The 27,263-nt window shown below is 49.3% G+C and overlaps 1 protein-coding gene across 1 annotated transcript; it reads left to right on the top strand.

Annotated features, from left to right (window-relative positions):
- Positions 1-27,103, top strand: LOC148161681 (NBPF family member NBPF6-like). Its single transcript, XM_088020632.1, has 4 exons — positions 1-214; positions 24,239-24,408; positions 26,495-26,498; positions 26,680-27,103. Exons 1-4 carry the CDS (start codon positions 1-3, stop codon positions 26,895-26,897), a joined length of 606 nt encoding a protein of 201 aa, XP_087876758.1. The 3' UTR covers positions 26,898-27,103.
- The last annotated feature ends 160 nt before the right edge of the window (positions 27,104-27,263 follow it).

A 27,263-nucleotide genomic window follows, 5' to 3' on the forward strand; every position in this document is an offset into this window, starting at 1 on the left:
ATGGAGCAGCAGCAAGTTGAAAAGAAGGAAGCCCTACAGGACACAGTGGATGAGTTTGTTTTGACTCCTTCAACTCTGCAAGAAGAGTGTGACAACGACCAGTCCTACAGTGCTGGCGAATTCCCATTAGATGAACAGGAATTCGGCTCTGCTCTGGATTTCGCCTGTGAATGCTCCCACACCCAAGGGGATGAAACGTCACGTGGTCCCCCAGGTAGTGTCCATGTTGTTTGTTCTGCACACCTTGTCTACACTGAGGAAGGTCATCTCTATACACGGGCGTTACAGACACACTTTGCTTTAAATCAGGACATAATGGATGTGGAGACACAGACATCAGGTGGGTCAGGGAGCCTTCAACCATCCTAGGCAGCGGCCATGCCTCTGTCAACCTGGCCCCCGTGTCAGGCCATTGAACCTATGTCATGGGTGACAAGCTCTACCCACCTCAGTAGGACATCCACAAAGTCTTGTCAGATACCCTACGTGGATCAACTGTCTTTTGTTCCATGCAATGACACTTTCTTTTTAGGATCAATATCTCTCGAGGGCCTAGACCTGTCCAATGTTTTTGGCTCACATACCTGCATATCAAGGAAAGGTGCTTTCCCTGGTTTCACTGCTCTCAGGCCCAGGCACAATCTTCTCTATGTGGGTTCAACTTAGCCAAGTGGTCATCTGAAAACAACTGTGTCATTACCTTGCCTGGATGTTCCTATGAAGCCAAGCTGGGCTCTGGCATCACTCAGACCAAATGGCTTTTGTGTCGGTAGAACACCAAAGATTCTTTTTGATTTGAGGTTTTCTACAGTTGATTCATTAGTCTAGTTTCAAGAATAAATTCCTGGGAAGCATCAAGAGCCATGGTATGTCATGGAATAACCCCATTTTGCAGCAACACTTCAAGAAAGTGCTTGGACTCCTCCGCAGGACCTCTGGGGAAAATATATTCGGAACTCTTTTTACAGACTCCCATCAGAGGAGGATATTGGGATAATTTGTGGGGGAGAAGAAAGTGAATTTCTGCAGCAGGTTAGGGAGCAGTCCTGTGCACTGCTCGTAAGACTTAACCTTGGCCATCCTGGAATATCCCTGCCAGAGCACTAGGGTCTTGCCCTGAGAATCTTAATGTCCTTGCAGTGTGGGTGGTCACTGTGTTGGTAATATGGGAAGTATGATTTCCTTAGTGTCACCTGCTGTCTTGGAACTGATTTTCAGAAAGTCAAGATGATCGAAGGGAAAGAAATGGACAACAGCCAATGTGCCCCAGGTAAGTGTGAAGACTGTGGACTACGAATTTTCCTGGTGACCTCTGGAGACCTCACATCGGGGATAGAGAGAAAGTGCTGCCTAGAAGTATTCCATCCATTCAGTCAATAGCAGAATATGGCCTTTAACCATGTCATCTATTTTCATGTGGTAGTTGTGTAGGTGTCACTTTCTTACTCCCTTTCATGTTGAATAACCTACAGAGAGTGGACACACATGAATTGACCAAAGCCAGGGATTCCGGTAATCAGCTGTTGTCTCCTGTGTGGTTAAAACCAAAGTGAGATGCGTATTAACTTTGTGTCTGTTTGACATCATCATGTTGGAGGAGTTTGGATAGCAAGAGAGGAAGTTGAAGAATAAATGCATGTCCCATCAGAATATTGAGAAAATATTCCTTGGAGTCAGAATGTCTGAGAGGCAGTAAGGCCTCAGGATATTTAGTCCCTTGGACACTGCATGTACAAGTCAATGCAACGTATGCAGAAGGGTTGAAGCCACTTGTTTTGATAACCTCTGTGTGCTGGGAGTCATAATTATGACATGAGTATGACAGGGATGTTTTAGTCTCCTCCTCCGTCACCTGGTTGTGAGGCCAGTACACAGAATATCTCCTGTTCTGTCTCCCACTGCTCCTCATATCGGAGGCCACACTCTGCTCCTTACATAGGGGGATAGTATTTTCCCTCCAAGGGGACAGCCCCATTGCTTTCTGGGACCACTCGCTATCACACCCATCAACACCAGCTAGGAAGCCATGGTGTCTGATCCTCCTGGTTTGATCTTCTATCATTGTTGTCTCCCCCGGCATAGCATGGAGCCCCAGGATGTTGAAAAGAAGGAATTCCTACAGGACACAGTGGATGAATGTGTTTTCGCTCCTTCAACTGAGCAAGAAAGGCATGACAGCGGCCAGTCTTACCGTGATGGCAAATTCCTGTTTGATGAACCTGAAATTGGGTCTACTCTGGATATGGCCTATGAATGCTCCCATTCCAAAGGGGCTATAACTCCACGTGGTCCCCCAGGTGGTGTCCATATTCCTTGTTCCTCACACCCTGCCAGACTCATACACCTCTCCAGCCCAGGCCCACGAGGTCACTGCCAGACCTCCTAATTATGAATTCAGCTCGTGTCCTCTCTTGCAAGGCTCTAATTTCCATTCTTGAAACATGCCCCTGAATTTGGATGCCTGCCAAGGCTGTTGGCAGCCTTTTCTGTATCTCTGGAGATGGCACTCCCCTGGTTCACGCTCTTCACTTCGTCTATGTCTTCATTTGTCTTATCTCATCTCAAGTCAGCTGAGAACCCGAACTGGACCACTGCTATGGGACAGTGTATGTTTCTCTGGAGCAATGCAGGGTCCTGAAACTTCCCTACCCCATGAATGGCCCCTGTTTCTTTGTAGCTTTCAAGATTGTTCTGATTTGATGGCGTGTAGAATCCATTCATTGGTTTAATCTGCATGGCTGATTCCTCTAAACCATTCACCTGTTGGAATTTCAGATGGAAAAAGCCTCAATATTGCAGCAAATGTCTAGGAAGCAGCCAGGGAGTTCCCCCAGGATCTCTGAGAAACAGAATCGGTTTGTTTGCCTAGACTCAAGATTTAGGATGCTATGAGGATGGCTTGTTTTATCAGGGATATTGGTTTAATAACTCAAGAGTACCATCCCAATTTTTGCCTGCGAGGCCTTACCTAAGCGCTCCTGGATGTTTACACTCACAGTTGCCTGGTATTGCTGTGCTTATATGTCTGTCCTGTGCTATGCAGGATATAGGAGTGGGCATCTGTGAAGGCAAATGTGCTTAACGTAATTCTTTCTCTTCATTATTTGCAGAAGACCGAACTGATCAGGAGGTTCTGGGAAGACAAGAGCCGGCTGCCCCCAGGTAACTCTGGACACTCGGGGTCTGGGGATTCAAAAGTGGCACCCGGGGAGAAGCAGAAAGTGCTGACGAGCACGGTATTATCCATGCGGTCAAGGACAAATTACCAGTTTCACAATGTTCTCTGTCTTCACCGTTGTACTGGGATTGCTTCCCATTTCTTAATGACTTCTCGAGTTGAGTAAGCCACAGTCCGCTGACCCGGGTGAACGAATATGTCACAGGGACCACGGTGCTTGCTCATTCTTGTGTGCTTTAGAGAGCCATGCACATCTGCTCTCTGTCTTTAGATTTCGCTTTTTGACATGTGTTCATAACATTAAAATATCATAGCAAGTAGACAAACATGTTCTATGATGCCACAAGGTTGAGAGAAAGAGGGCTTCGTGGCATGAGATTTCTGTGACACTCCACTGCCCCCAGAGCTGCCCGTGCTTGGCCACTACATGCAGAACTCAACGCCCTTTGCATGGAAGGGGGAAGGCCACCATTGTGGGACTCGTGTGTTATGAGTCATAAGTGGACGGCACAGAGATAATTCAGTCTCTTTCGTCAGAAGCTTGCTATTTGGCCCGTGCACGAGCACTTATTTTCCTTTCAAACAGCTGCCCCTGTGTGAAACACAACGTGTCCCACAAAAACAAGAATCGTTTCTCTTTTTAATGGGTCCTTCCCCTCTTTGCTTTCTTGACCACTCCTTTCCACCTTCCATCAAAGCCTGACAGGACTTATGACTTCAGATCCCTCTTAGGTTAATCTTCACTTGTCCCTACCCTGCAGGCTCAGCAGACAGCTGGTAGAGGTGGTACAGCAGGACGTCTCAAGGGACTCTCAGGATGAACACTACTTGACATACTCAGTTCTTCCCGACCTGTCTGACTCCTACTGCCTTACAGGAGCACCACCATCTTCCTACCCGAGGAACTGGAAGTCTGTTCCTCTCTGGAAGTGACCAGTGAGTACTCCATTGTCCAGGTGATCAACCTCCACCTGGACACTCACAAAGATCTCCTGTTCTTTGTACCCCAGACCTCTGCTGTGCCGAGAGAGGTCATCCCTGTGGGCAGGCCCTGTAGAGACAAACTGATCTGAACTGGGCTCTAGGATTGAGTTTTAAGCACAGACGTCAGGTGGGCGAGGCACATTTGCTCTCTTCTTAGTCCCAGGGCATGCCCATGTTACGTTGATTTCTCTGTCACTTCGTTGTTGGGCCAAGGCAGGCACGACAAGCTCAAATCACCTCAGCCACACGACCATAAAACCTGTCTGTCAGACCTAATTTGGATGAAATGTCTCTTTTCACCTCTAATAAGCTCTATGTTTCATCTCGGAGGTGGGTCCGTTAAGAATCTGTGCCTGCCGCAGTCACTTGGCATTCTTGTCCAGGGTTAACTGGTTTTGGTATTCTTAGCCCCATTCTCTGTCTCCTTTAGGTTTGCTTGTCTTCCTAAACAGTTGTCTGAAAACCCACCCTAAGTGTCTCTACTGATAGCTTGATTGTGTGTTTCCAGAAGCAGAGCTGTGCCTTGGCATTCTCCCACCACATGAATCAGGCCAATGTTCTGAGTAGCACCAAAGACTCACTTGAATTTGTGTGTCTGTAGTTGCATTCCATCTGTTCAGTCTCAGTGTACAAATTCCACGGAGCCTTCAACAACCAGGCTATCTGACGAGAGAAGGGTGAATGCTGCAGCGATCCTTTTAGAATGCAGGGAGGCTGGCTCCCCAGAATCTGTGTCAAAGAGAGAAGTTCAAGTGCTTGCACAGACGACAGGGGAGACTGTGATGTTAATCTCCTAGAGAGAATAAATTTCTCCAAATGGCTCAGGCCGGGAAATCAAGCCAGTTATCACATGACAATATCGGAGGCACCCTGACATATTCTTCTGACTGAACCTGTTCTCACATGGAACGTATCTGAGTGTGTGGGTAACATGAGACTCTGGATTATTAACGTACCGAGAAGGATCTCATTCATGACCAGCCCTGTCTCTATATAATTACAGAAAATCAATTCCACCATGAGGAGGAAGAAGACCAGGACCAGGCATGCCCCAGGTAACTCTGATGAATCATGGGTTGTTATTTCAGTGGTTAAACTGAAGGATTACATCTCGAGGAAAAATAGAAATGGCCGAACATATCTATTGCATCCATTCTCCAATTACAAAGTATCTCTTTTAACTTTGATGTATGTCTTCACCTTGTAACACGGTTACGTTCCTTTTATTGACCCCTCCATTTCAATAACCTGCAGTCAGTTGAACTTTGTGAACTAATCCTTCACAGGGATTCTCCGCATTCCCCTCTTCTCTTTTTGGTAAAACCAGAGTGAGAGGCATATCTGCCTCTAACTCTTTGGTGTTACCACATTGAGGATATATTATAGGAAAAGAACACCTCCTGTCACAGTAGTTAGAGAAAGAGACACTGAAGACACAAGATGTCTCCATTTTGAAGATGCCTTTTAACACCCGCGTTCACTTGGTCAGTGAAGGTAGTATCGACAACATTTACGTAAATGTGTTGAAGTCACCTTTAGGATTATCCATGCAGGCTGTGAGTCATGACTTCCTTTCCACACTAGTTCAGGTTGTTGCTCAGAAGCTTAGTTCTGTGGCCACTGCCCTGAGCACCTTCCGTTCTCTATATCTACTGCCCCCACAGCACCACACTGCCGCCTGGAACAGGAGCAGAGTTGTTGCTGTCAAAAATTGGTGTGCCCCTTTTTTATGAGTGTAATTCCCAGCTGCCCATCAAAACGGTTAGGATGGTGGGAGGTCCAACTTTCTTGTCTTAATGTTCAGATCTCCCCACCCTACCAGGTTCAGCAGGGAGCTGCCAGTGGTGGAAGTGGAGGACAACCCATGGGACTCAATGGATGAATGCTATATGATTTCCTCAGCATTTCCTGGCCTGTCTGACCCCCACGGGAATTCTAGGAGGGCTGACATTCACTCTTTCCAAGATCTGGACATCTGTTCTCCTCTGGAAGCAGCTCGTGAGTCCTCCACTATCCATGTGATAAAGCTCCAACTGGCCTCCCAAGTTGCCCCGCTATTTTTGGTATCCAACCTCTGGTTCCGCTGAGATGTGTCATCGCTGTGTAGAAGCCCGCTAGACATAGGGATCTGAGTCAGGCCCCAGGGTAGACTTTTCACCATAGACATCAGGTGAGTCAGGGACCTACCGTTTGTTCCGCATCTCCGGCCATGCTTACGGCTCCTGACAGAAGTTAGGACATTGGAGTCAAGGCAGATATGACGAACTCACTCTCAGTTGAGCTGCATATGCAGAGGTGTCTGTCTTTGTTCCTGATTTCCTTTAAATGCCTCTCCTCATCTGCACTGCTCTCCTTTGTAGACCCGAAAAACATCCCTTGAATTTTTGTGCCTGTCCAAAGATGTTGTCAGCCTTACCTGTATCTTTGGATTTGTCATTTCCCTGCTTTCACTGCACCGATCCCCAGTGTCTGTATCCTCTGTGTTGTCTGTCTACACTGAGTCATCGTCGGAGTATTGCACGTCAACGCTTCTACCATCAGCCTCCTTGTATGTTTTCCTCGAAGCAAAGCTGAGCCTGGGCATCGCCCCTCCCCATGCATGGCTCATATGTCTGTGTAGCACAAAGGACTGTACACAATAGATTCCTTTTGCTGTGAGGGTTTGCAGATTCCATCCATCAGCCTGGTCTTTGTGTCTAAATTCCCTTAAACCCTCACACCTAGAGCATCTCATACTATAAGGGAATGAGAGGTTGTTCCAGTAAGGTTTTAGAATGCATGTAAGCTGTTCCCCAGAATCTGTGGTAAAACAGATGTTTCACTCTGTACACAGACACTTGAGATGTGGCCCTATCACATTAGGGAGCTCATGCCCAATGGTATAGGAAAGCAAACCAAGGCACAATCCCAAGGTACTACCTGAGGCCTCCAGGAGGATTTCTCTCAGAGTATCCTGCTGCCCCACTAAGGGTAATTATGCCCATGCACTGGTTGTATTGGATACTTAATTTTAACATACAAATGTTCTGTTTATGTGACTGGACCTGTCTGTATTTGTTTGTAGAAAATCATAATGATCTTTTGGAGGAAGACCAAGACCGGATATGCCCCAGGTAACTCTGAAGAATCATGGGCTTTAATTCAATGGTGACATCTCGTGATCTCAGATCTAGGCAAATCTAGAAAGTGCTAAACGTACCTATTTTACCCATTCAGCCACCCACAAAATCTTCCGTTAGCAGTGTTCTCTGTTTCACTGTGGTACTTCTAGAGGCCCCTTTCTTAATCCCCCCCCAAAAGCAGGAACCTCTTGTCCATTGATGTATGTATCCTAAGCAGTCACAGGGACACTTTGTATTGGATCCATCCAAAATGCCCATCTGTCGCTGCTGGTTTCGCATTATGATGTTGGCAGGAATTCATGGCAAGGGAAGTGTTTAGGAAAACGAAAATTCATGTCTCAGTATTTAGACAAGTAGGCCTTGGACATACGAGCTTTCTAGGAATCTACAATGCTGCCAATCTGGGGTTGTCTTGGTGATTTCTGTAAATTTCAACAAAATGTATGCAAAAGTGTTGATGCCGGTTTTATTGTTTTCTGAGTGTGCTATGTGTTGTGACTGTTGTGCACAGGGCTGGTTCAGGCTCCTTCCCTTAAGCTCCCATTCTGTCCATGCTCTGAGCACCTCCTGCTCTCGCTCCCTCCCCGCCTCCGTGATCTCTCCCCAGTGCAGCCACACTCTGGCCCCAGATAGAGGCAGAATGGTTCATCTCCCTTGATGGGGACTTCCCATTGGTTTCCTGTGACCAGTCCCTCCTCCCTGCCACCAAAACCAGCTGGGACTCCGTGTTGACTCAACCTTCTCGTTGCATCTCCTGTCCTCCCTGTAACACCAGGTTCCCCAGGGAGCTGCCAGTAGCAGAAGAGAATGAAGTCCCACTGGACTCACTGGACGAATGTTGTTTGACTTCTTCAGTTGGCCATGACCTGCCAGACACCTGGAGGCCGTATACAAGTGCCTCATCCATATTTGATACTCTGGGAACTTTCTTGGGTCTGGATGTAGATGGTAAGTACTCCCACGTGAGGGGCACAAGGTTCCTGGGGCGGGGGCTCCAAGGAAGCCTGTCTTCTCTGTATCCAACACCCTAAATAGGCTGAGACATGCACCCGTGGCAACAGGCCCTGTAGACTCAAACTGGTTTGAACTTTGCCCTTGGAGTTAATTTTGAAAACACTGGGACACCTGGGTGTTTCAGTTGGTTATGCATCCAGCTCTTGATGTCCACTCAGATCTTCATCTCAAGGTTGTGAGTTCAAGCCCCAGGTTAAGCTCCACACTGGTTGTGGAGCCTACTTCAAAAAAAAAAAAAAGTGTGTTTTGAATCAGACAAATTTCCTTTCCTTCTGTCTCAGACTACCCTCTGTCACCCGGCCCCCTCATAAGTGCAGGCTATTGGTACCAAGTCAGGTTGGAGAGGAGAAATGGAGGGAAAAGGGCAAAAACTCAGCCACCACTATCTCACCTGGAGACATCTGGGTCACAGACCTCTTTTTATTTCTTGCAAGAAGAATTCTGTGCTACCCATGAAATTCTGTTGCCAGTTCTATTTCCTGTGTGCTTCCTGCAAAGTCTCTGGCTCTCCACACAGGTTTCCAGTCAGCTCCATATTTGTAGCATCGGAAATCAGCATTTGTTGCTGATTTTAAAGTTTTTGCTCCTGGGGTGCCTACGTTCCTCTGGAGCATATAGATCGAAAATCCTCAGCCTCGAATCCTGTCTGTACACCATGGTTTCAGTGAAGCCAGAGCCCTAGCCCCGGTTTTCCATCCTCCACGGATGGCGTGCTTTTTACCCTTCCTGCAGCGTCAGTGACTTTTCCCCCATGTGGGTATGTTTTCACTCAAGTGTCTGCTCAGTGGCATAATGTCCTATCAATGATCAATGGCCCGTGCACCTGACGTGGGTGTGGCCTCATTCAGGAGCAAAGCAGAGTTGTTCCCCTCTCCAGATTCTTCAGAAAATGCTGCCTGCTGAGCCAGACCCCTTTGGGGCCACACTCTCACAGGAGTGCAGGCTAAAACCCAATTTCCTTTTCTTCCCACTCAGGGTATTTTTCGGCCTTCCCTTCTGGGAGAAGCATTGGCATCGTTAGGAGTCTTTCTTTGCTCATCAAATCACTTTGAAGGAGCAGCAAGGAGTATAAGATGTTCCTTGCCGTGTCAATGTTGTATAGTGAAATTGGCCGTGAAACGATTTGTCCCTCACCTTATTTGGTCAGTAACAGCCTTTCCACACTAGGACCACTTTCTCCCCTGTTTCCTATCCCTCTCCGAGGGGTAAGGAAGCCAAGGCTTCCTAGGGGTTACAGCAATTCAGGAAGCAGAAATGAAACACAGAGTTATTTACTCTTGTGCTCTACCATGCCCCTTCCCATGCCCACTCAGCAGCACCTCTATTTCTCTGGAAGCATCGGGTCCTCACAGGGACACTCTCGAGTCCATTTGGCATCTCCTGTGACAGCTGAGGGTGCTGAGCCTCAGCAAGGTCACGTCACTTGCCCAAGACTTCTGGCCAGTGGGTAGTGGGACATCAGACTCACCAGATCAGGCTGTCCATTGATCTCAACTCAGTCCTGTCAGGGTGTAGGTGGGGATGGAGCTCACACTTTCATCTCTGCTTTTGTACCAAATTATTTGAAACAGTTGTGAATGTAAACAAAAATGTTGCAAGACTGTCCCAAAGACCCCTGTGACTCAGCCATGCATCTGCCAACCCCTACCCTGTGTGTCACTCTGTGGTGTAAGCAGAACCAGCGGCTCGTCCAGCCCCTCTGCGAGATCAAGGTCTCAAAGAGGCTCTCCATCCCAAAGCAATCAGGGCTTAGAGGTCCCCAGGCTTTTCTGTTTTCACCAGGGGTCCCATGGAGGCTCCTCACTTGGCTGCCTGTCACCCTTGCAAGGCTGCACATTCCCTCAGAGATGCTGACGGCCAAGTGTGGGTTCCCATGGGCAGTGGGATGAGAAAGGTTCAGACACATGTCTCAGAAGGCAGGTGTGTGTGATACGGCCTTCCATTCACCCTGGACCATGGGGGCAACGTTCAGCCACGTGGATGGGCTGAGATGAGTGAATGCAGCGTCTATATTATACACGGCCCGTCCAGGGTAGGGGTTCTGACGGCAGCGTGTGATCAGTGTGCATAGGCTGTGATTCCAGCAACAGGGCCGCAGGAGGGCTACTCAGGCCCATCCTGCCTGCACAGGGAGAACCCTTGTAGAAACAGGCCAATCTCATGGAAGTGCCAACCTTAGCTTTCATCCAGGGCTTTTCCCCACTAGCCAAACTAAAAATAGTGGACGGTCCTTCAGAGTTTGATAAAATATTTTCCCTTTTCTTCTGCATGTGCAAAGCACATTGTTTGAGTAGATTAAATGAACCCTGGTAGTTGAGAAAAGAGCCATAAAAGAACGTGAGGAAATTAGGAGTCATAACTTTAAGCACACTTAGACCTTCATTCAAGATAACATTTGAGAATGGGGAACCTGGTTTTGACAATTCCTTCTCCAACCAGATTTGCTAATTGGAGATGATTTAGCCTTTCCCCCAGTAGGAAGTATCATAAAGTCATATGACATGTCCTAAATTGTGCTTAACAATGACTGGTGACAGTGTGCCTCGAGGAATGATGGAAGGCCTACCCATCTGAGAGACGTGCTTGGGGCAGAAGCCCTGGGAGCTGGGGAGGCACCTGGTGTGGGGTGGGGAGAAGTGATTCTGGAGGACAGAGAGGGACCAGAGGACCAAGCGACCCCAGAGGCAGGGTGAGGAGTGGAGAGTGTGTGCAGCAGAGAGGGGACTGAGCGCTCCCCAGCACGGTGGGCGTTTGGGAGGACAGGACTTGGGGGCGTTGCTAGCGCAGGCAGGAAAGAGCAGATAGAAGGAGGTGGGAGAACGCACGGTGAGAGGAGATACAGGGCGTTGCCAGGGAGGCTAAACAGTCACAGACTCATGGAATTGTTTGTAGTGACAGATGAAAAGACTAGGGAGAATGAGATGCACACAAGGGACCAGGAATCTTGGCAGGGAGCCGCCAGGCCCCGCTGAGGCTGACCTGCTCTGGCGAGAGGCTGTGGCACGTCTCTGGTTAGCCCCCTTTCTGAGAACACGGACTCCCTTCACAGTCGCAATCTGAGCGGGTTTGATTACGGAGTGCGGTCCACACCTCACTGAGGGGTGTGTGATGCGAGGACTGGGTGCTGTATGCCCTCCCTGAAGACCCACAAGTCTGATCCTATAGTACTTCTGGCCTGGAAGTTTCCAGAGGGACTCAGACCGCTGCTACGTTACTCAGAGCTGTTAGCCCCTTCTCCAATGGCAATAGAATATATCGCATACAGATGTGTGGGTGGGGGGAAAGCAATCAGATATTGCAGATAAGAAACCTCAAAAGGCTCCAGAGCTGTGAAATGTTCCCATAACTTGGTCCGTGGTCCCGTCTCTAGTGGTACCTAAAGCATCTAGAGGTACCCTTCGCAACTCCGTTCTCTAGTGGTACCTGAAGCCTGGAGGTCGAACTTGTTTCCCTGTTCGTTTTCTTGAGGGGGAAACAACCGACAACTCCTTCTCCACATGCCCTGAGGCCTCTCTAGGATCTTCTCCCTAGGCTGTAGGACCAAGGTTACTACTAATTGAATGATAGGCATGAACTCATGTGCCCATCCAAAGGCCCGGTGGCGTCAAGGGGGTATTTTCACCTCAGGGACTTTGCTGGCTTGGAACCTGCCATCCCAGCATCCCCAGGCTGGGACATAATGGTGACATCTCCTTCATACATATCATGTGTGCCTTTGTGCTTGCTCACAGTGTGGTCTTAAAGGCAGACGGGGACATCAGACATGGGTGGTCTGGGAGTGCTCAGCTAAGGAGCCCGGGGATTGAGCCCATTGAGATCTCTTCTTGCTTCAGCTCCGATGCAGGCTCCCTGTCACCAAGGGCCATCAAGCGGAAACTGGACTTTCCAAAGGGCAGAGGTGCAGACTTCAGGAGCACGGACACAGCCAAGCACCCAGGTAGCCAATATTCTGCCACTGTATTTGGACCAGCAGTTGGATTGTGGTGACAACAGAGCCAGGCTCGGCCTCTCCTGCACCCTCGGGAGCCTGGACGCCGAGTTGGGTCCTGGGAACCAATGGCCGCCCTTCCAAGGTGAGTGGGGACAGGAGTAGGCCGTTCTGGTCCCCGCATTGGTCATCACCGGCTCATGGCTGGAGGCCGCAGTGGGGTGAGGTCGAACCCCACGATGCTCCAATACAGCGAGGTGAGCTAGAGCCTGTGTTTAGTGGCAGCTGTGTCCCAGGGCCTGGGCTTGCGACTTCCTGGCTGTTTAACTTAGTCATCTTCTTATGTATTGTCCCCTCGGTCCCCTCATCAGAACCTGTGCAGATGGTATCTCCGTTTCATCAATGCTGGGAGCATGAAACCACGTCGTTTCTAGGGGGGCTGATTCAACAACAATTGCTTGATAACATCTATGAATTTGTGATGTCTAATTTTGGGGTCTCTGTGGTGCTTGCACACTTGGAAAATGGTGTCAGGGCATGATTCATGGGGGTGGAGCGGTTCCTACTGGCCCCACTTCCCCGGACCCCATCTCCCCTGGCTTTCTCAGGAAGGCTCCTGTGCCCGGTTTTCTCTCCGTCAGCATCTCCAAGCCCATCTTCTCTGTTTGGCGCTCACATTCACAATAGAAATACTGGTCTCCGGCTTATTTCTGTTTTTTCCCTTTTCTAAACAAATAAGGGGCCACTTTCCTACACAAAGTGCACACGTCACTCTCTCCTCTGATCCTCCGTCTAGTTCGTCATCTCCCCTCATCTCTGGGGCCTCGTTCCCAGCTCCCTGCTCATCAGAATCCGCCTCTGCTCGGATTTCCTGACGTCTGAGCTTTTCCACCCTCCCCTGGGTCGTGTCTTCCTTACCCTCCCGCACTCAGTGTCCCTTCCTGGAGCCTGGGGTGACCCGGGACTCCTATGTCAGGCGCCGAACTACCTGAGAAATGGGGAGGTGCCGTTCCCACGTGGCGGAGACAAAAGCAGCAGCTCCGTGGCACCAGGGAGAGGCCCCCGAGAAAGAGCTCAGTGAGTGTTCGGGGATGCACAGCCCAACAAGGGCCTTTGAACGGGACCTACTTACCGTCTTCCCCCTTGAGCCTCTCTGTCACTTCTCCTTGTCGCCCACGGTCCGGGTCCCGACTCACCTCGCTGGCTCACATCCAGGGATAGAGAGAAAGTGCTGCCTAGAACTAGTCCATCCATTCAGTCAATAGCAGAATATGCCCTTTAACCATGTCATCTATTTTCATGTGGTAGTTGTGTAGGTGTCACTTTCTTACTCCCTTTCATGTTGAATAACCTACAGAGAGTGGACACACATGAATTGAGCAAACCCAGGGATTCCGGTAATCAGGTGTTTTCTCCTGTGTGGTTAAAACCAAAGTGAGATGTGTATTAATTTTGTGTCTGTTTGACATCATGTTGGAGGATTTTGGATAGCAAGAGAGGAAATTGAAGAATAAATGCATGTCCCATCAAAATATTGAGAAAATATTCCTTGGAGTCAGAATGTCTGAGAGGCAGTAAGGCCTCAGGATATTTAGTCCCTTGGACACTGCATGTACAAGTCAATGCAATGTATGCAGAAGGGTTGAAGCCACTTGTTTTGATAACCTCTGTGTGTTGGGAGTCATAATTATGACATGAGTATGACAGGGATGTTTTAGTCACCTCCTCCGTCACCTGGTTATGAGGCCAGTGCACAGAATATCTCCTGCTCTGTCTCCCACTGCTCCTCATATCGGAGGCCGCACTCTGCTCCTTATATAGGGGGATAGTATTTTCCCTCCAAGGGGACAGCCCCATTGCTTTCTGGGACCACTCGCTATCACACCCATCAACCCCAGCTAGGAAGCCATGGTGTCTGATCCTCCTGGTTTGATCTTCTATCATTGTTGTCTCCCCCGGCATAGCATGGAGCCCCAGGATGTTGAAAAGAAGGAATTCCTACAGGACACAGTGGATGAATGTGTTTTGGCTCCTTCAAATGTGCAAGAAAGGCGTGACAGCGGCCAGTCTTACCGTGATGGCAAATTCCTGTTTGATGAACCTGAATTTGGGTCTACTCTGGATATGGCCTATGAATGCTCCCATTCCAAAGGGGCTATAACTCCACGTGGTCCCCCAGGTGGTGTCCATATTCCTTGTTCCTCACACCCTGCCAGACTCATACACCTCTCCAGCCCAGGCACACGAGGTCACTGCCAGACCTCCTAATTATGAATTCAGCTCGAGTCCTCTCTTGCAAGGCTCTAATTTCCATTCATGAAACATGCCCCTGAATTTGGATGCCTGCCAAGGCTGTTGGCAGCCTTTTCTATATCTCTGGAGATGGCACTCCCCTGGTTCACGCTCTTCACTTCGTCTGTGTCTTCATTTGTCTTATCTCATCTCAAGTCAGCTGAGAACCCGAACTGGACCACTGCTATGGGACAGTGTATGTTTCTCTGGAGCAATGCAGGGTCCTGAAACTTCCCTACCCCATGAGTGTCCCCTGTTTCTTTGTAGCTTTCAAGATTGTTCTGATTTGATGGCGTGTAGAATCCATTCATTGGTTTAATCTGCATGGCTGATTCCTCTAAACCATTCACCTGTTGGAATTTCAGATGGAAAAAGCCTCAATATTGCAGCAACTGTCTAGGAAGCAGCCAGGGAGTTCCCCCAGGATCTCTGAGAAACAGAATTGGTTTGTTTGCCTAGACTCAAGATTTAGGATGCTATGAGGATGGCTTGTTTTATCAGGGATATTGGTTTAATGACTCAAGAGTACCATCCCAATTTTTGCCCGCGAGGCCTTACCTAAGCGCTCCTGGATGTTTACACTCACAGTTGCCTGGTATTGCTGTGCTTATATGTCTGTCCTGTGCTATGCAGGATATAGGAGTGGGCATCTGTGAAGGCGAATGTGCTTAACGTAATTCTTTCTCTTCATTATTTGCAGAAGACCGAACTGATCAGGAGGGTCTGGGAAGACAAGAGCCGGCTGCCCCCAGGTAATTCTGGACACTCGGGGGCTGGGGATTCAAAAGTGGCACCCGGGGAGAAGCAGAAAGTGCTGACGAGCACGGTATTATCCATGCGGTCAAGGACAAATTACCAGTTTCACAATGTTCTCTGTCTTCACCGTTGTACTGGGATTGCTTCCCATTTCTTAATGACTTCTCGAGTTGAGTAAGCCACAGTCCGCTGACCCGGGTGAACAAATATGTCACAGGGACCACGGTGCTTGCTCATTCTTGTGTGCTTTAGAGAGCCATGCACATCTGCTCTCTGTCTTTAGATTTCGGGTGGACAAGTGTTCATAACATTAAAATATCATAGCAAGTAGACAAACATGTTCTATGATGCCACAAGGTTGAGAGAAAGAGGGCTTCCTGGCATGAGATTTCTGTGACAGTCCACTGCCCCCAGAGCTGCCCGTGCTTGGCCACTACATGCAGAACTCAATGCCATTTGCATGGAAGGGGAAAGGCCACCATTGTGGGACTCGTGTGGTATGAGTCATAAGTGGACGGCACAGAGATAATTCAGTCTCTTTCGTCAGAAGCTTGCTATTTGGCCCGTGCACGAGCACTTACTTTCCTTTCGAACAGCTGCCCCTGTGTGAAACACAACGTGTCCCCCAAAAACAAGAATCGTTTCTCTTCTTAATGGGTCCTTCCCCTCTTTGCTTTCTTGACCACTCCTTTCCGCCTTGCATCAAAGCCTGACAGGACTTATGACTTCAGATCCCTCTTAGGTTAATCTTCACTTGTCCCTACCCTGCAGGCTCAGCAGACAGCTGGTAGAGGTGGTACAGCAGGACATCTCAAGGGACTCTCAGGATGAACACTACTTGACATACTCAGTTCTTCCCGACCTGTCTGACTCCTACTGGCCTTACAGGAGCACCACCATCATCCTACCCGAGGAACTGGAAGTCTGTTCCTCTCTGGAAGTGACCAGTGAGTACTCCATTGTCCAGGTGATCAAGCTCCACCTGGACACCCACAAAGATCTCCTGTTCTTTGTACCCCAGACCTCTGCTGTGCCGAGAGAGGTCATCCCTGTGGGCAGGCCCTGTAGAGACAAACTGATCTGAACTGGGCTCTAGGATTGAGTTTTAAGCACAGACATCAGGTGGGCGAGGCACATTTGCTCTCTTCTTAGTCCCAGGGCATGCCCATGTTACCTTGATTTCTCTGTCACTTCGTTGTTGGGCCAAGGCAGGCACGACAAGCTCAACTCACCTCAGCAACACGACCATAAAACCTGTCTGTCAGGCCTAATTTGGATGAAATGTCTCTTTTCACCTCTAATAAGCTCTATGTTTCATCTCGGAGGTGGGTCCGTTAAGAATCTGTGCCTGCCGCAGTCACTTGGCATTCTTGTCCAGGGTTAACTGGTTTTGCTGTTCTTAGCCCCATTCTCTGTCTCCTTTAGGTTGGCTTGTCTTCCTAAACAGTTGTCTGAAAACCCACCCTAAGTGTCTCTACTCATAGCTTGATTGTGTGTTTCCAGAAGCAGAGCTGTGCCTTGGCATTCTCCCACCACATGAATCAGGCCAATGTTCTGAGTAGCACCAAAGACTCACTTGAATTTGAGTGTCTGTAGTTGCATTCCATCTGTTCAGTCTCAGTGTACAAATTCCACTGAGCCTTCAACAACCAGGCTATCTGACGAGAGAAGGGTGAATGCTGCAGCGATCCTTTTAGAATGCAGGGAGGCTGGCTCCCCAGAATCTGTGTCAAAGAGAGAAGTTCAAGTGCTTGCACAGACGACAGGGAAGACTGTGATGTTAATCTCCTAGATAGAATAAATTTTTCCAAATGGCTCAGGCCGGGAAATCAAGCCAGTTATCACATGACAATATCGGAGGCACCCTGACATATTCTTCTGACTGAACCTGTTCTCACATGGAACGTATCTGAGTGTGTGGGTAACATGAGACTCTGGATTATTAACGTACCGAGAAGGATCTCATTCATGACCAGCCCTGTCTCTATATAATTACAGAAAATCAATTCCACCATGAGGAGGAAGAAGACCAGGACCAGGCATGCCCCAGGTAACTCTGATGAATCATGGGTTGTTATTTCAGTGGTTAAACTGAAGGATTACATCTCGAGGAAAAAATAGAAATGGCCGAACATATCTATTGCATCCATTCTTCAATTACAAAGTATCTCTTTTAACTTTGATGTATGTCTTCACCGTGTAACACGGTCACGTTCCTTTTATTGACCCCTCCATTTCAATAACCTGCAGTCAGTTGAACTTTGTGAACTAATCCTTCACAGGGATTCTCCGCATTCCCCTCTTCTCTTTTTGGTAAAACCAGAGTGAGAGGCATATCTGCCTCTAACTCTTTGGTGTTACCACATTGAGGATATATTATAGGAAAAGAACACCTCCTGTCACAGTAGTTAGAGAAAGAGACACTGAAGACACAAGATGTCTCCATTTTGAAGATGCCTTTTAACACCCGCGTTCACTTGGTCAGTGAAGGTAGTATCGACAACATTTACGTAAATGTGTTGAAGTCACCTTTAGGATTATCCATGCAGGCTGTGAGTCATGACTTCCACACTAGTTCAGGTTGTTGCTCAGAAGCTTAGTTCTGTGGCCACTGCCCTGAGCACCTTCCGTTCTCTATATCTACTGCCCCCACAGCACCACACTGCCGCCTGGAACAGGAGCAGAGTTGTTGCTGTCAAAAATTGGTGTGCCCCTTTTTTATGAGTGTAATTCCCAGCTGCCCATCAAAACCGTTAGGATGGTGGGAGGTCCACCTTTCTTGTCTTAATGTTCAGATCTCCCCACCCTACCAGGTTCAGCAGGGAGCTGCCAGTGGTGGAAGAGCAGGACAACCCATGGGACTCACTGGATGAATACTATATGATTTCCTCAGCATTTCCTGGCCTGTCTGACCCCCACGGGAATTCTAGGAGGGCTGACATTCACTCTTTCCAAAATCTGGACATCTGTTCTCCTCTGGAAGCCGCTCGTGAGTCCTCCACTGTCAATGTGATAAACCTCCAACTGGCCTCCCAAGTTGCCCCACTATTTTTGGTATCCAACCTCTGGTTCCGTTGAGATGTGTCATCGCTGTGTAGAAGCCCGCTAGACATAGGGATCTGAGTCAGGCCCCAGGATAGACTTTTCACCATAGACATCAGGTGAGTCAGGGACCTACCGTTTGTTCCTCATCTCCAGCCATGCTTACGGCTCCTGACAGAAGTTAGGACATTGGAGTCAAGGCAGATGTGACGAACTCACTCTCACTTGAGCTGCATATGCAGAGGTGTCTGTCTTTGTTCCTGATTTCCTTTAAATGCCTCTCCTTATCTGCACTGCTCTCCTTTGTAGACCCGAAAAACATCCCTTGAATTTTTGTGCCTGTCCAAAGATGTTGTCAGCCTTACCTGTATCTTTGGATTTGTCATTTCCCTGCTTTCACTGCACCGATCCCCAGTGTCTATATCCTCTGTGTTGTCTGTCTACACTGAGTCATCGTCGGAGTATTGCACGTCAACGCTTCTACCATCAGCCTCCTTGTATGTTTTCCTCGAAGCAAAGCTGAGCCTGGGCATCGCCCCTCCCCATGCATGGCTCATATGTCTGTGTAGCACAAAGGACTGTACACAATAGATTCCTTTTGCTGTGAGGGTTTGCAGATTCCATCCATCAGCCTGGTCTTTGTGTCTAAATTCCCTTAAACCCTCACACCTAGAGCATCTCATACTATATTATAAGGGAATGAGAGATTGTTGCAGTAAGGTTTTAGAATGCATGTAAGCTGTTCCCCAGAATCTGTGGTAAAACAGATGTTTCACTCTGTACACAGACACTTGAGATGTGGCCCTATCACATTAGGGAGCTCATGCCCAATGGTATAGGAAAGCAAACCAAGGCACAATCCCAAGGTACTACCTGAGGCCTCCAGGAGGATTTCTCTCAGAGTATCCTGCTGCCCCACTAAGGGTAATTATGCCCATGCACTAGTTGTATTGGATACTTAATTTTAACGTACAAATGTTCTGTTTATGTGACTGGACCGGTCTGTATTTGTTTGTAGAAAATCATAATGATCTTTTGGAGGAAGACCAAGACCGGATATGCCCCAGGTAACTCTGAAGAATCATGGGCTTTAATTCAATGGTGACATCTCGTGATCTCAGATCTAGGCAAATCTAGAAAGTGCTAAACGTACCTATTTTACCCATTCAGCCACCCACAAAATCTTCCGTTAGCAGTGTTCTCTGTTTCACTGTGGTACTTCTAGAGGCCCCTTTCTTAATCCCCCCCCAAAAGCAGGAACCTCTTGTCCATTGATGCAGGTATCCTAAGCAGTCACAGGGACACTTTGTATTGGATCCATCCAAAAAGCCCATCTGTCGCTGCTGGTTTCGCATTATGATGTTGGCAGGAATTCATGGCAAGGGAAGTGTTTAGGAAAACGAAAATTCATGTCTCAGTATTTAGACAAGTAGGCCTTGGACATACGAGCTTTCTAGGAATCTACAATGCTGCCAATCTGGGGTTGTCTTGGTGATTTCTGTAAATTTCAACAAAATGTATGCAAAAGTGTTGATGCCGGTTTTATTGTTTTCTGAGTGTGCTATGTGTTGTGACTGTTGTGCACAGGGCTGGTTCAGGCTCCTTCCCTTAAGCTCCCATTCTGTCCATGCTCTGAGCACCTCCTGCTCTCGCTCCCTCCCCGCCTCCGTGATCTATCCCCAGTGCAGCCACACTCTGGCCCCAGATAGAGGCAGAATGGTTCATCTCCCTTGATGGGGACTTCCCATTGGTTTCCTGTGACCAGTCCCTCCTCCCTGCCACCAAAACCAGCTGGGACTCCGTGTTGACTCAACCTTCTCGTTGCATCTCCTGTCCTCCCTGTAACACCAGGTTCCCCAGGGAGCTGCCAGTAGCAGAAGAGAATGAAGTCCCACAGGACTCACTGGACGAATGTTGTTTGACTTCTTCAGTTGGCCATGACCTGCCAGACACCTGGAGGCCGTATGCAAGTGCCTCATCCATATTTGATACTCTGGAAACTTTCTTGGGTCTGGATGTAGATGGTAAGTACTCCCACGTGAGGGGCACAAGGTTCCTGGGGCGGGGGCTCCAAGGAAGCCTGTCTTCTCTGTATCCAACCACCTAAATAGGCTGAGACATGCACCTGTGGCAACAGGCCCTGTAGACTCAAACTGGTTTGAACTTTGCCCTTGGAGTTAATTTTGAAAACACTGGGACACCTGGGTGTTTCAGTTGGTTATGCATCCAGCTCTTGATGTCCACTCAGATCTTCATCTCAGGGTTGTGAGTTCAAGCCCCAGGTTAAGCTCCACACTGGTTATGGAGCCTACTTCAAAAAAAAAAACAGTGTGTTTTGAATCAGACAAATTTCCTTTCCTTCTGTCTCAGACTACCCTCTGTCACCCGGCCCCCTCACAAGGGCAGGCTGTTGGTACCAAGTCAGGTTGGAGAGGAGAAATGGAGGGAAAAGGGCAAAAACTCAGCCACCACTATCTCACCTGGAGACATCTGGGTCACAGACCTCTTTTTATTTCTTGCAAGAAGAATTCTGTGCTACCCATGAAATTCTGTTGCCAGTTCTATTTCCTGTGTGCTTCCTGCAAAGTCTCTGGCTCTCCACACAGGTTTCCAGTCAGCTCCATATTTGTAGCATCGGAAATCAGCATTTGTTGCTGATTTTAAAGATTTTGCTCCTGGGGTGCCTACGTTCCTCTGGAGCATATAGATCGAAAATCCTCAGCCTCGAATCCTGTCTGTACACCATGGTTTCAGTGAAGCCAGAGCCCTAGCCCCGGTTTTCCATCCTCCACGGATGGCGTGCTTTTTTACCCTTCCTGCAGCGTCAGTGACTTTTCCCCCATGTGGATATGTTTTCAGTCAAGTGTCTGCTCAGTGGCATAATGTCCTATCAATGATCAATGGCCCGTGCACCTGACGTGGGCGTGGCCTCATTCAGGAGCAAAGCAGAGTTGTTCCCCTCTCCAGATTCTTCAGAAAATGCTGCCTGCTGAGCCAGACCCCCTTGGGGCCACACTCTCAGAGGAGTGCAGGCTAAAACCCAATTTCCCTTTCTTCCCACTCAGGGTATTTTTCGGCCTTCCCTTCTGGGAGAAGCATTGGCATCGTTAGGAGTCTTTCTTTGCTCATCAAATCACTTTGAAGGAGCAGCAAGGAGTATAAGATGTTCCTTGCCGTGTCAATGTTGTATAGTGAAATTGGCCGTGAAACGATTTGTCCCTCACCTTATTTGGTCAGTAACAGCCTTTCCACACTAGGACCACTTTCTTCCCTGTTTCCTATCCCTCTCCGAGGGGTAAGGAAGCCAAGGCTTCCTAGGGGTTACAGCAATTCAGGAAGCAGAAATGAAACACAGAGTTATTTACTCTTGTGCTCTACCATGCCCCTCCCCGTGCCCACTCAGCAGCACCTCTATTTCTCTGGAATCATCGGGTCCTCACAGGGACACTCTCGAGTCCATGTGGCACCTCCTGTGACAGCTGAGGGTGCTGAGGCTCAGCAAGGTCACGTCACTTGCTCAAGACTTCTGGCCAGTGGGTAGTGGGACATCAGACTCACCAGATCAGGCTGTCCATTGATCTCAACTCAGTCCTGTCAGGGAGTAGGTGGGGATGGAGCTCACACTTTCATCTCTGCTTTTGTACCAAATTATTTGAAACAGTTGTGAATGTAAACAAAAATGTTGCAAGACTGTCCCAAAGACCCCTGTGACTCAGCCATGCATCTGCCAACCCCTACCCTGTGTGTCACTCTGTGGTGTAAGCAGAACCAGCGGCTCGTCCAGCCCCTCTGCGAGATCAAGGTCTCAAAGAGGCTCTCCATCCCAAAGCAATCAGGGCTGAGAGGTCCCCAGGCTTTTCTGTTTTCACCAGGGGTCCCATGGAGGCTCCTCACTTGGCTGCCTGTCACCCTTGTAAGGCTGCACATTCCCTCAGAGATGCTGACGGCCAAGTGTGGGTTCCCATGGGCAGTGGGATGAGAAAGGTTCAGACACATGTCTCAGAAGGCAGGTGTGTGTGATACGGCCTTCCATTCACCCTGGACCATGGGGGCAACGTTCAGCCACGTGGATGGGCTGAGATGAGTGAATGCAGCGTCTATATTATACACGGCCCGTCCAGGGTAGGGGTTCTGACGGCAGCGTGTGATCAGTGTGCATAGGCTGTGATTCCAGCAACAGGGCCGCAGGAGGGCTACTCAGGCCCATCCTGCCTGCACAGGGAGAACCCTTGTAGAAACAGGCCAATCTCATGGAATTGCCAACCTTAGCTTTCATCCAGGGCTTTTCCCCACTAGGCAAACTAAAAATAGTGGACGGTCCTTCAGAGTTTGATAAAATATTTTCCCTTTCTTCTGCATGTGCAAAGCACATTGTTTGAGTAGATTAAATGAACCCTGGTAGTTGAGAAAAGAGCCATAAAAGAACGTGAGGAAATTAGGAGTCATAATTTTAAGCACACTTATACCTTCATTCAAGATAACATTTGAGAATGGGGAACCTGGTTTTGACAACTCCTTCTCCAACCAGATTTGCTAATTGCAGACGATTTAGCCTTTCCCCCAGTAGGAAGTATCATAAAGTCATATGACATGTCCTAAATTGTGCTTAACAATGACTGGTGACAGTGTGCCTCGAGGAATGATGGAAGGCCTACCCATCTGAGAGACGTGCTTGGGGCAGAAGCCCTGGGAGCTGGGGAGGCACCTGGTGTGGCGTGGGGAGAAGTGATTCTGGAGGACAGAGAGGGACCAGAGGACCAAGCGACCCCAGAGGCAGGGTGAGGTGTGGAGAGTATGTGCAGCAGAGAGGAGACTGAGCGTTCCCCAGCACGGTGGGCATTTGGGAGGACAGGACTTGGGGGCGTTGCTAGCGCAGGCAGGAAAGAGCAGATAGAAGGAGGTGGGAGAACGCACGGTGAGAGGAGATACAGGGCGTTGCCAGGGAGGCTAAACAGTCACAGACTCATGGAATCGTTTGTAGTGACAGATGAAAAGACTAGGGAGAATGAGATGCACACAAGGGACCAGGAATCATGGCAGGGAGCCGCCAGGCCCCACTGAGGCTGACCTGCTCTGGCGAGAGGCTGTGGTACGTCTCTGGTTAGCCCCCTTTCTGAGAACACGGACTCCCTTCACAGTAGCAATCTGAGCGGGTTTGATTACGGAGTGCGGTCCACACCTCACTGAGGGGTGTGTGATGCGAGGACTGGGTGCTGTATGCCCTCCCTGAAGACCCACAAGTCTGATCCTGTAGTACTTCTGGCCTGGAAGTTTCCAAAGGGACTCAGACCGCTGCTACGTTACTCAGAGCTGTTAGCCCCTCCTCCAATGGCAATAGAATATATCGCATACAGATGTGTGGGTGGGGGGAAAGCAATCAGATATTGCAGATAAGAAACCTCAAAAGGCTCCAGAGCTGTGAAATGTTCCCATAACTTGGTCCGTGGTCCCGTCTCTAGTGGTACCTAAAGCATCTAGAGGTACCCTTCGCAACTCCGTTCTCTAGTGGTACCTGAAGCCTGGAGGTCGAACTTGTTTCCCTGTTCGTTTTCTTGAGGGGGAAACAACCGACAACTCCTTCTCCACATGCCCTGAGGCCTCTCTAGGATCTTCTCCCTAGGCTGTAGGACCAAGGTTACTACTAACTGAATGATAGGCATGAACTCATGTGCCCATCCAAAGGCCCGGTGGCGTCAAGGGGGTATTTTCACCTCAGGGACTTTGCCGGCTTGGAACCTGCCATCCCAGCATCCCCAGGCTGGGGCATAATGGTGACATCTCCTTCATACATATCATGTGTGCCTTTGTGCTTGCTCACAGTGTGGTCTTAAAGGCAGACGGGGACATCAGACATGGGTGGTCTGGGAGTGCTCAGCTAAGGAGCCCGGGGATTGAGCCCATTGAGATCTCTTCTTGCTTCAGCTCCGATGCAGGCTCCCTGTCACCAAGGGCCATCAAGCGGAAACTGGACTTTCCAAAGGGCAGAGGTGCAGACTTCAGGAGCACGGACACAGCCAAGCACCCAGGTGGCCAATATTCTGCCACTGCAGTTGGACCAGCAGTTGGATTGTGGTGACAACAGAGCCAGGCTCGGCCTCTCCTGCACCCTCGGGAGCCTGGACGCCGAGTTGGGTCCTGGGAACCAATGGCCGCCCTTCCAAGGTGAGTGGGGACAGGAGTAGGCCGTTCTGGTCCCCGCATTGGTCATCACCGGCTCATGGCTGGAGGCCGCAGTGGGGTGAGGTCAAACCCCACGATGCTCCAATACAGCGAGGTGAGCAAGAGCCTGTGTTTAGTGGCAGCTGTGTCCCAGGGCCTGGGCTTGCGACTTCCTGGCTGTTTAACTTAGTCATCTTCTTACGTATTGTCCCCTCGGTCCCCTCATCAGAACCTGTGCAGATGGTATCTCCGTTCCATCAATGCTGGTTGCATGAAACCACATCGTTTCTAGGGGGGCTGATTCAACAACAATTGCTTGATAACATCTGTGAATTTGTCATGTCTAATTTTGGGGTCTCTGTGGTGCTTGCACACTTGGAAAATGGTGTCAGGGCATGATTCATGGGGCTGGAGTGGTTCCTACTGGCCCCACTTCCACGGACCCCATCTCCCCTGGCTTTCTCAGGAAGGCTCCTGTGCCCGGTTTTCTCTCCGTCAGCATCTCCAAGCCCATCTTCCCTATTTGGCGCTCACATTCACAATAGAAATACTGGTCTCTGGCTTATTTCTGTTTTTTCCCTTTTCTAAACAAATAAGGGGCCACTTTCTTACATAAAGTGCACACGTCACTCTCTCCTCTGATCCTCCGTCTAGTTCGTCATCTCCCCTCATCTCTGGGGCCTCGTTCCCAGCTTCCTGCTCATCAGAATCCGCCTCTGCTCGGATTTCCTGACGTCTGAGCTTTTCCACCCTCCCCTGGGTCGTGTCTTCCTTACCCTCCCGCACTCAGTGTCCCTTCCTGGAGCCTGGGGTGGCCCGGGACTCCTCTGTCAGGCGCCGAACTACCTGAGAAATGGGGAGGCGCCGTTCCCACGTGGCGGAGACATAAGCAGCAGCTCGGTGGCACCGGGGAGAGGCCCCCGAGAAAGAGCTCAGTGAGTGTTCGGGGATGCACAGCCCCAACAAGGGCCTTTGAACGGGACCTACTTACCGTCTTCCCCCTTGAGCCTCTCTGTGACTTCTCCTTGTCGCCCACGGTCCGGGTCCCGACTCAACTTACTGGGTCAGTCCCTCTCTCGGTGACTCACCTTCCACGGAGGCCTGAGCAGGAAACCAGGCTCCATGCGAGGTTCTTTGTCCTTTCCGGCGATTATAACAGAAATGCCACAGACAGGCTGAGTTGTCAACAGCAGAAATCAATAGCTCACAGTTCTGCAGGCGCGGTAGATCCACAATCCACCTAGGTGCATATTCGGTGCTGTTGACACTGCCTTCCTGTTCAGAGGTGGCCACCTTCTTGCTCTGTCCTCACAGGGCGGAGGGGACAGAGAGCTCTGTGGGGCCTTTTTGTAGGGCATGAGTCCCGTTTATGGGATGATCTGTCTCCCAAAGTCTCACCCCACAACACCATCCCATTACAATCACATCACATAGGTTTCAACCCATGAAATGGGGGTGAATACAAACTATCTGTGGCAGGTGGTTTTACTCTCTTTTGTTCCCACCTGCTCCCCCTGAAATCCATCCATGGTGTTGAACAGGTCACCTGTTTCTCACCACTGCTTTTCTCATTCTTCTTGAATTTGTGTATTTTTTCCACTTTCAGCTGACCAGGAAGGGGGTTAGAATGTCATGTTCCATGTCCCCCAACCCCTATTTAATCATTTTCTCCATTAGATACATACGTGCATACAGACACACACCTTTATATCTTTAGTCACATACATGACATATATTATACCTGGTGTTCCTATAGGAAATGTACCACACGTTGGGGCGTGCTGTGTAAATTCCCCAGCTTTCTCTTCCTTGGTTGCTCCCCAAAGGCTTCCTTTCAACTTGGTCTTTGGATGGTCTCTATAATCTCTTCCCTCCAATTGTACAGCCTCGTTCCAGCATGATTTCCTTGCCTTTGTCTTCTCTTCCCCGGAACTACTTCTCTTTACCAATTCTGTTTCGCTCGATTTCACTTTTGTCGATTGTGAGCACGTTGGCCTCGTGGCACTCTTATCCTTACAGACTAGTGTGAGAGAGAAGAAGAAAACAGGAAATAATCAAAGTCTGTCCACTGGCTTCTCCTTTCTTCTGTCCTGTCGGATGGCCTTTCTCATTCTGCCCACCGTCCTTCTTTGGCATCAGTGCAGGTGGAGGCTCAGAAAGATCATGAATAACAGCGCATCCTGTTAATGTGCTTTTCTTTTCAGAGCTGGGTTTGGAAGCTTCCATCTGCATGAAGAACCCTCCCATGCCGGACGGTGATACTACAGAGGGATCGAAGGACAGCCAGTGTGCGTGTCAAGTCTTTAGCCCAATGAAAGCCCTCGGTGCCATGAAACGGAAGATTATCAAGAGAAAAGTGCAGTTTCGCAAGTGGAGGCTCGCATGCATATTCCGTGGCCTTCACGCTAGGGCACAGAGGTAATCACACATTTGTAGCTCTGGGGCATGGATTCCTATTGCTCTCCTTCTGATTCTACCTCCACCCACCCCCAAACACACACACTGTTCTCTTCCTCGATTGGACACTCTCACAGCTGGTGCCACCTCTGTTTCCCACGGGGCTGCCTCCTCGCCTTTGAGCCCCCTTCATCAGAAACCAGTGGCCCGAAGGCCCTTCCATCTCCATCACCTGGTTGCAGCTGGCCGTCCTCAGCCAAGCGGCATCATTGACACAGGTCGCCACGCAAGTGGGACTTTGCGGGAAATCGCATAATTCCTTGGCCTCTGCCTTCCTTCCCTGCTTCCCCAACTCCAAGGCCCTGTTCTCCCAGGAGCATTGTCTTAATGA

The sequence above is a fragment of the Eumetopias jubatus genome, unplaced genomic scaffold (assembly GCF_037043125.1).
Source record: "Eumetopias jubatus isolate StellerSeaLion01/CBP00866 unplaced genomic scaffold, mEumJub1_p1.0 scaffold_92, whole genome shotgun sequence".
Lineage (NCBI taxonomy): Eukaryota > Metazoa > Chordata > Mammalia > Carnivora > Otariidae > Eumetopias > Eumetopias jubatus.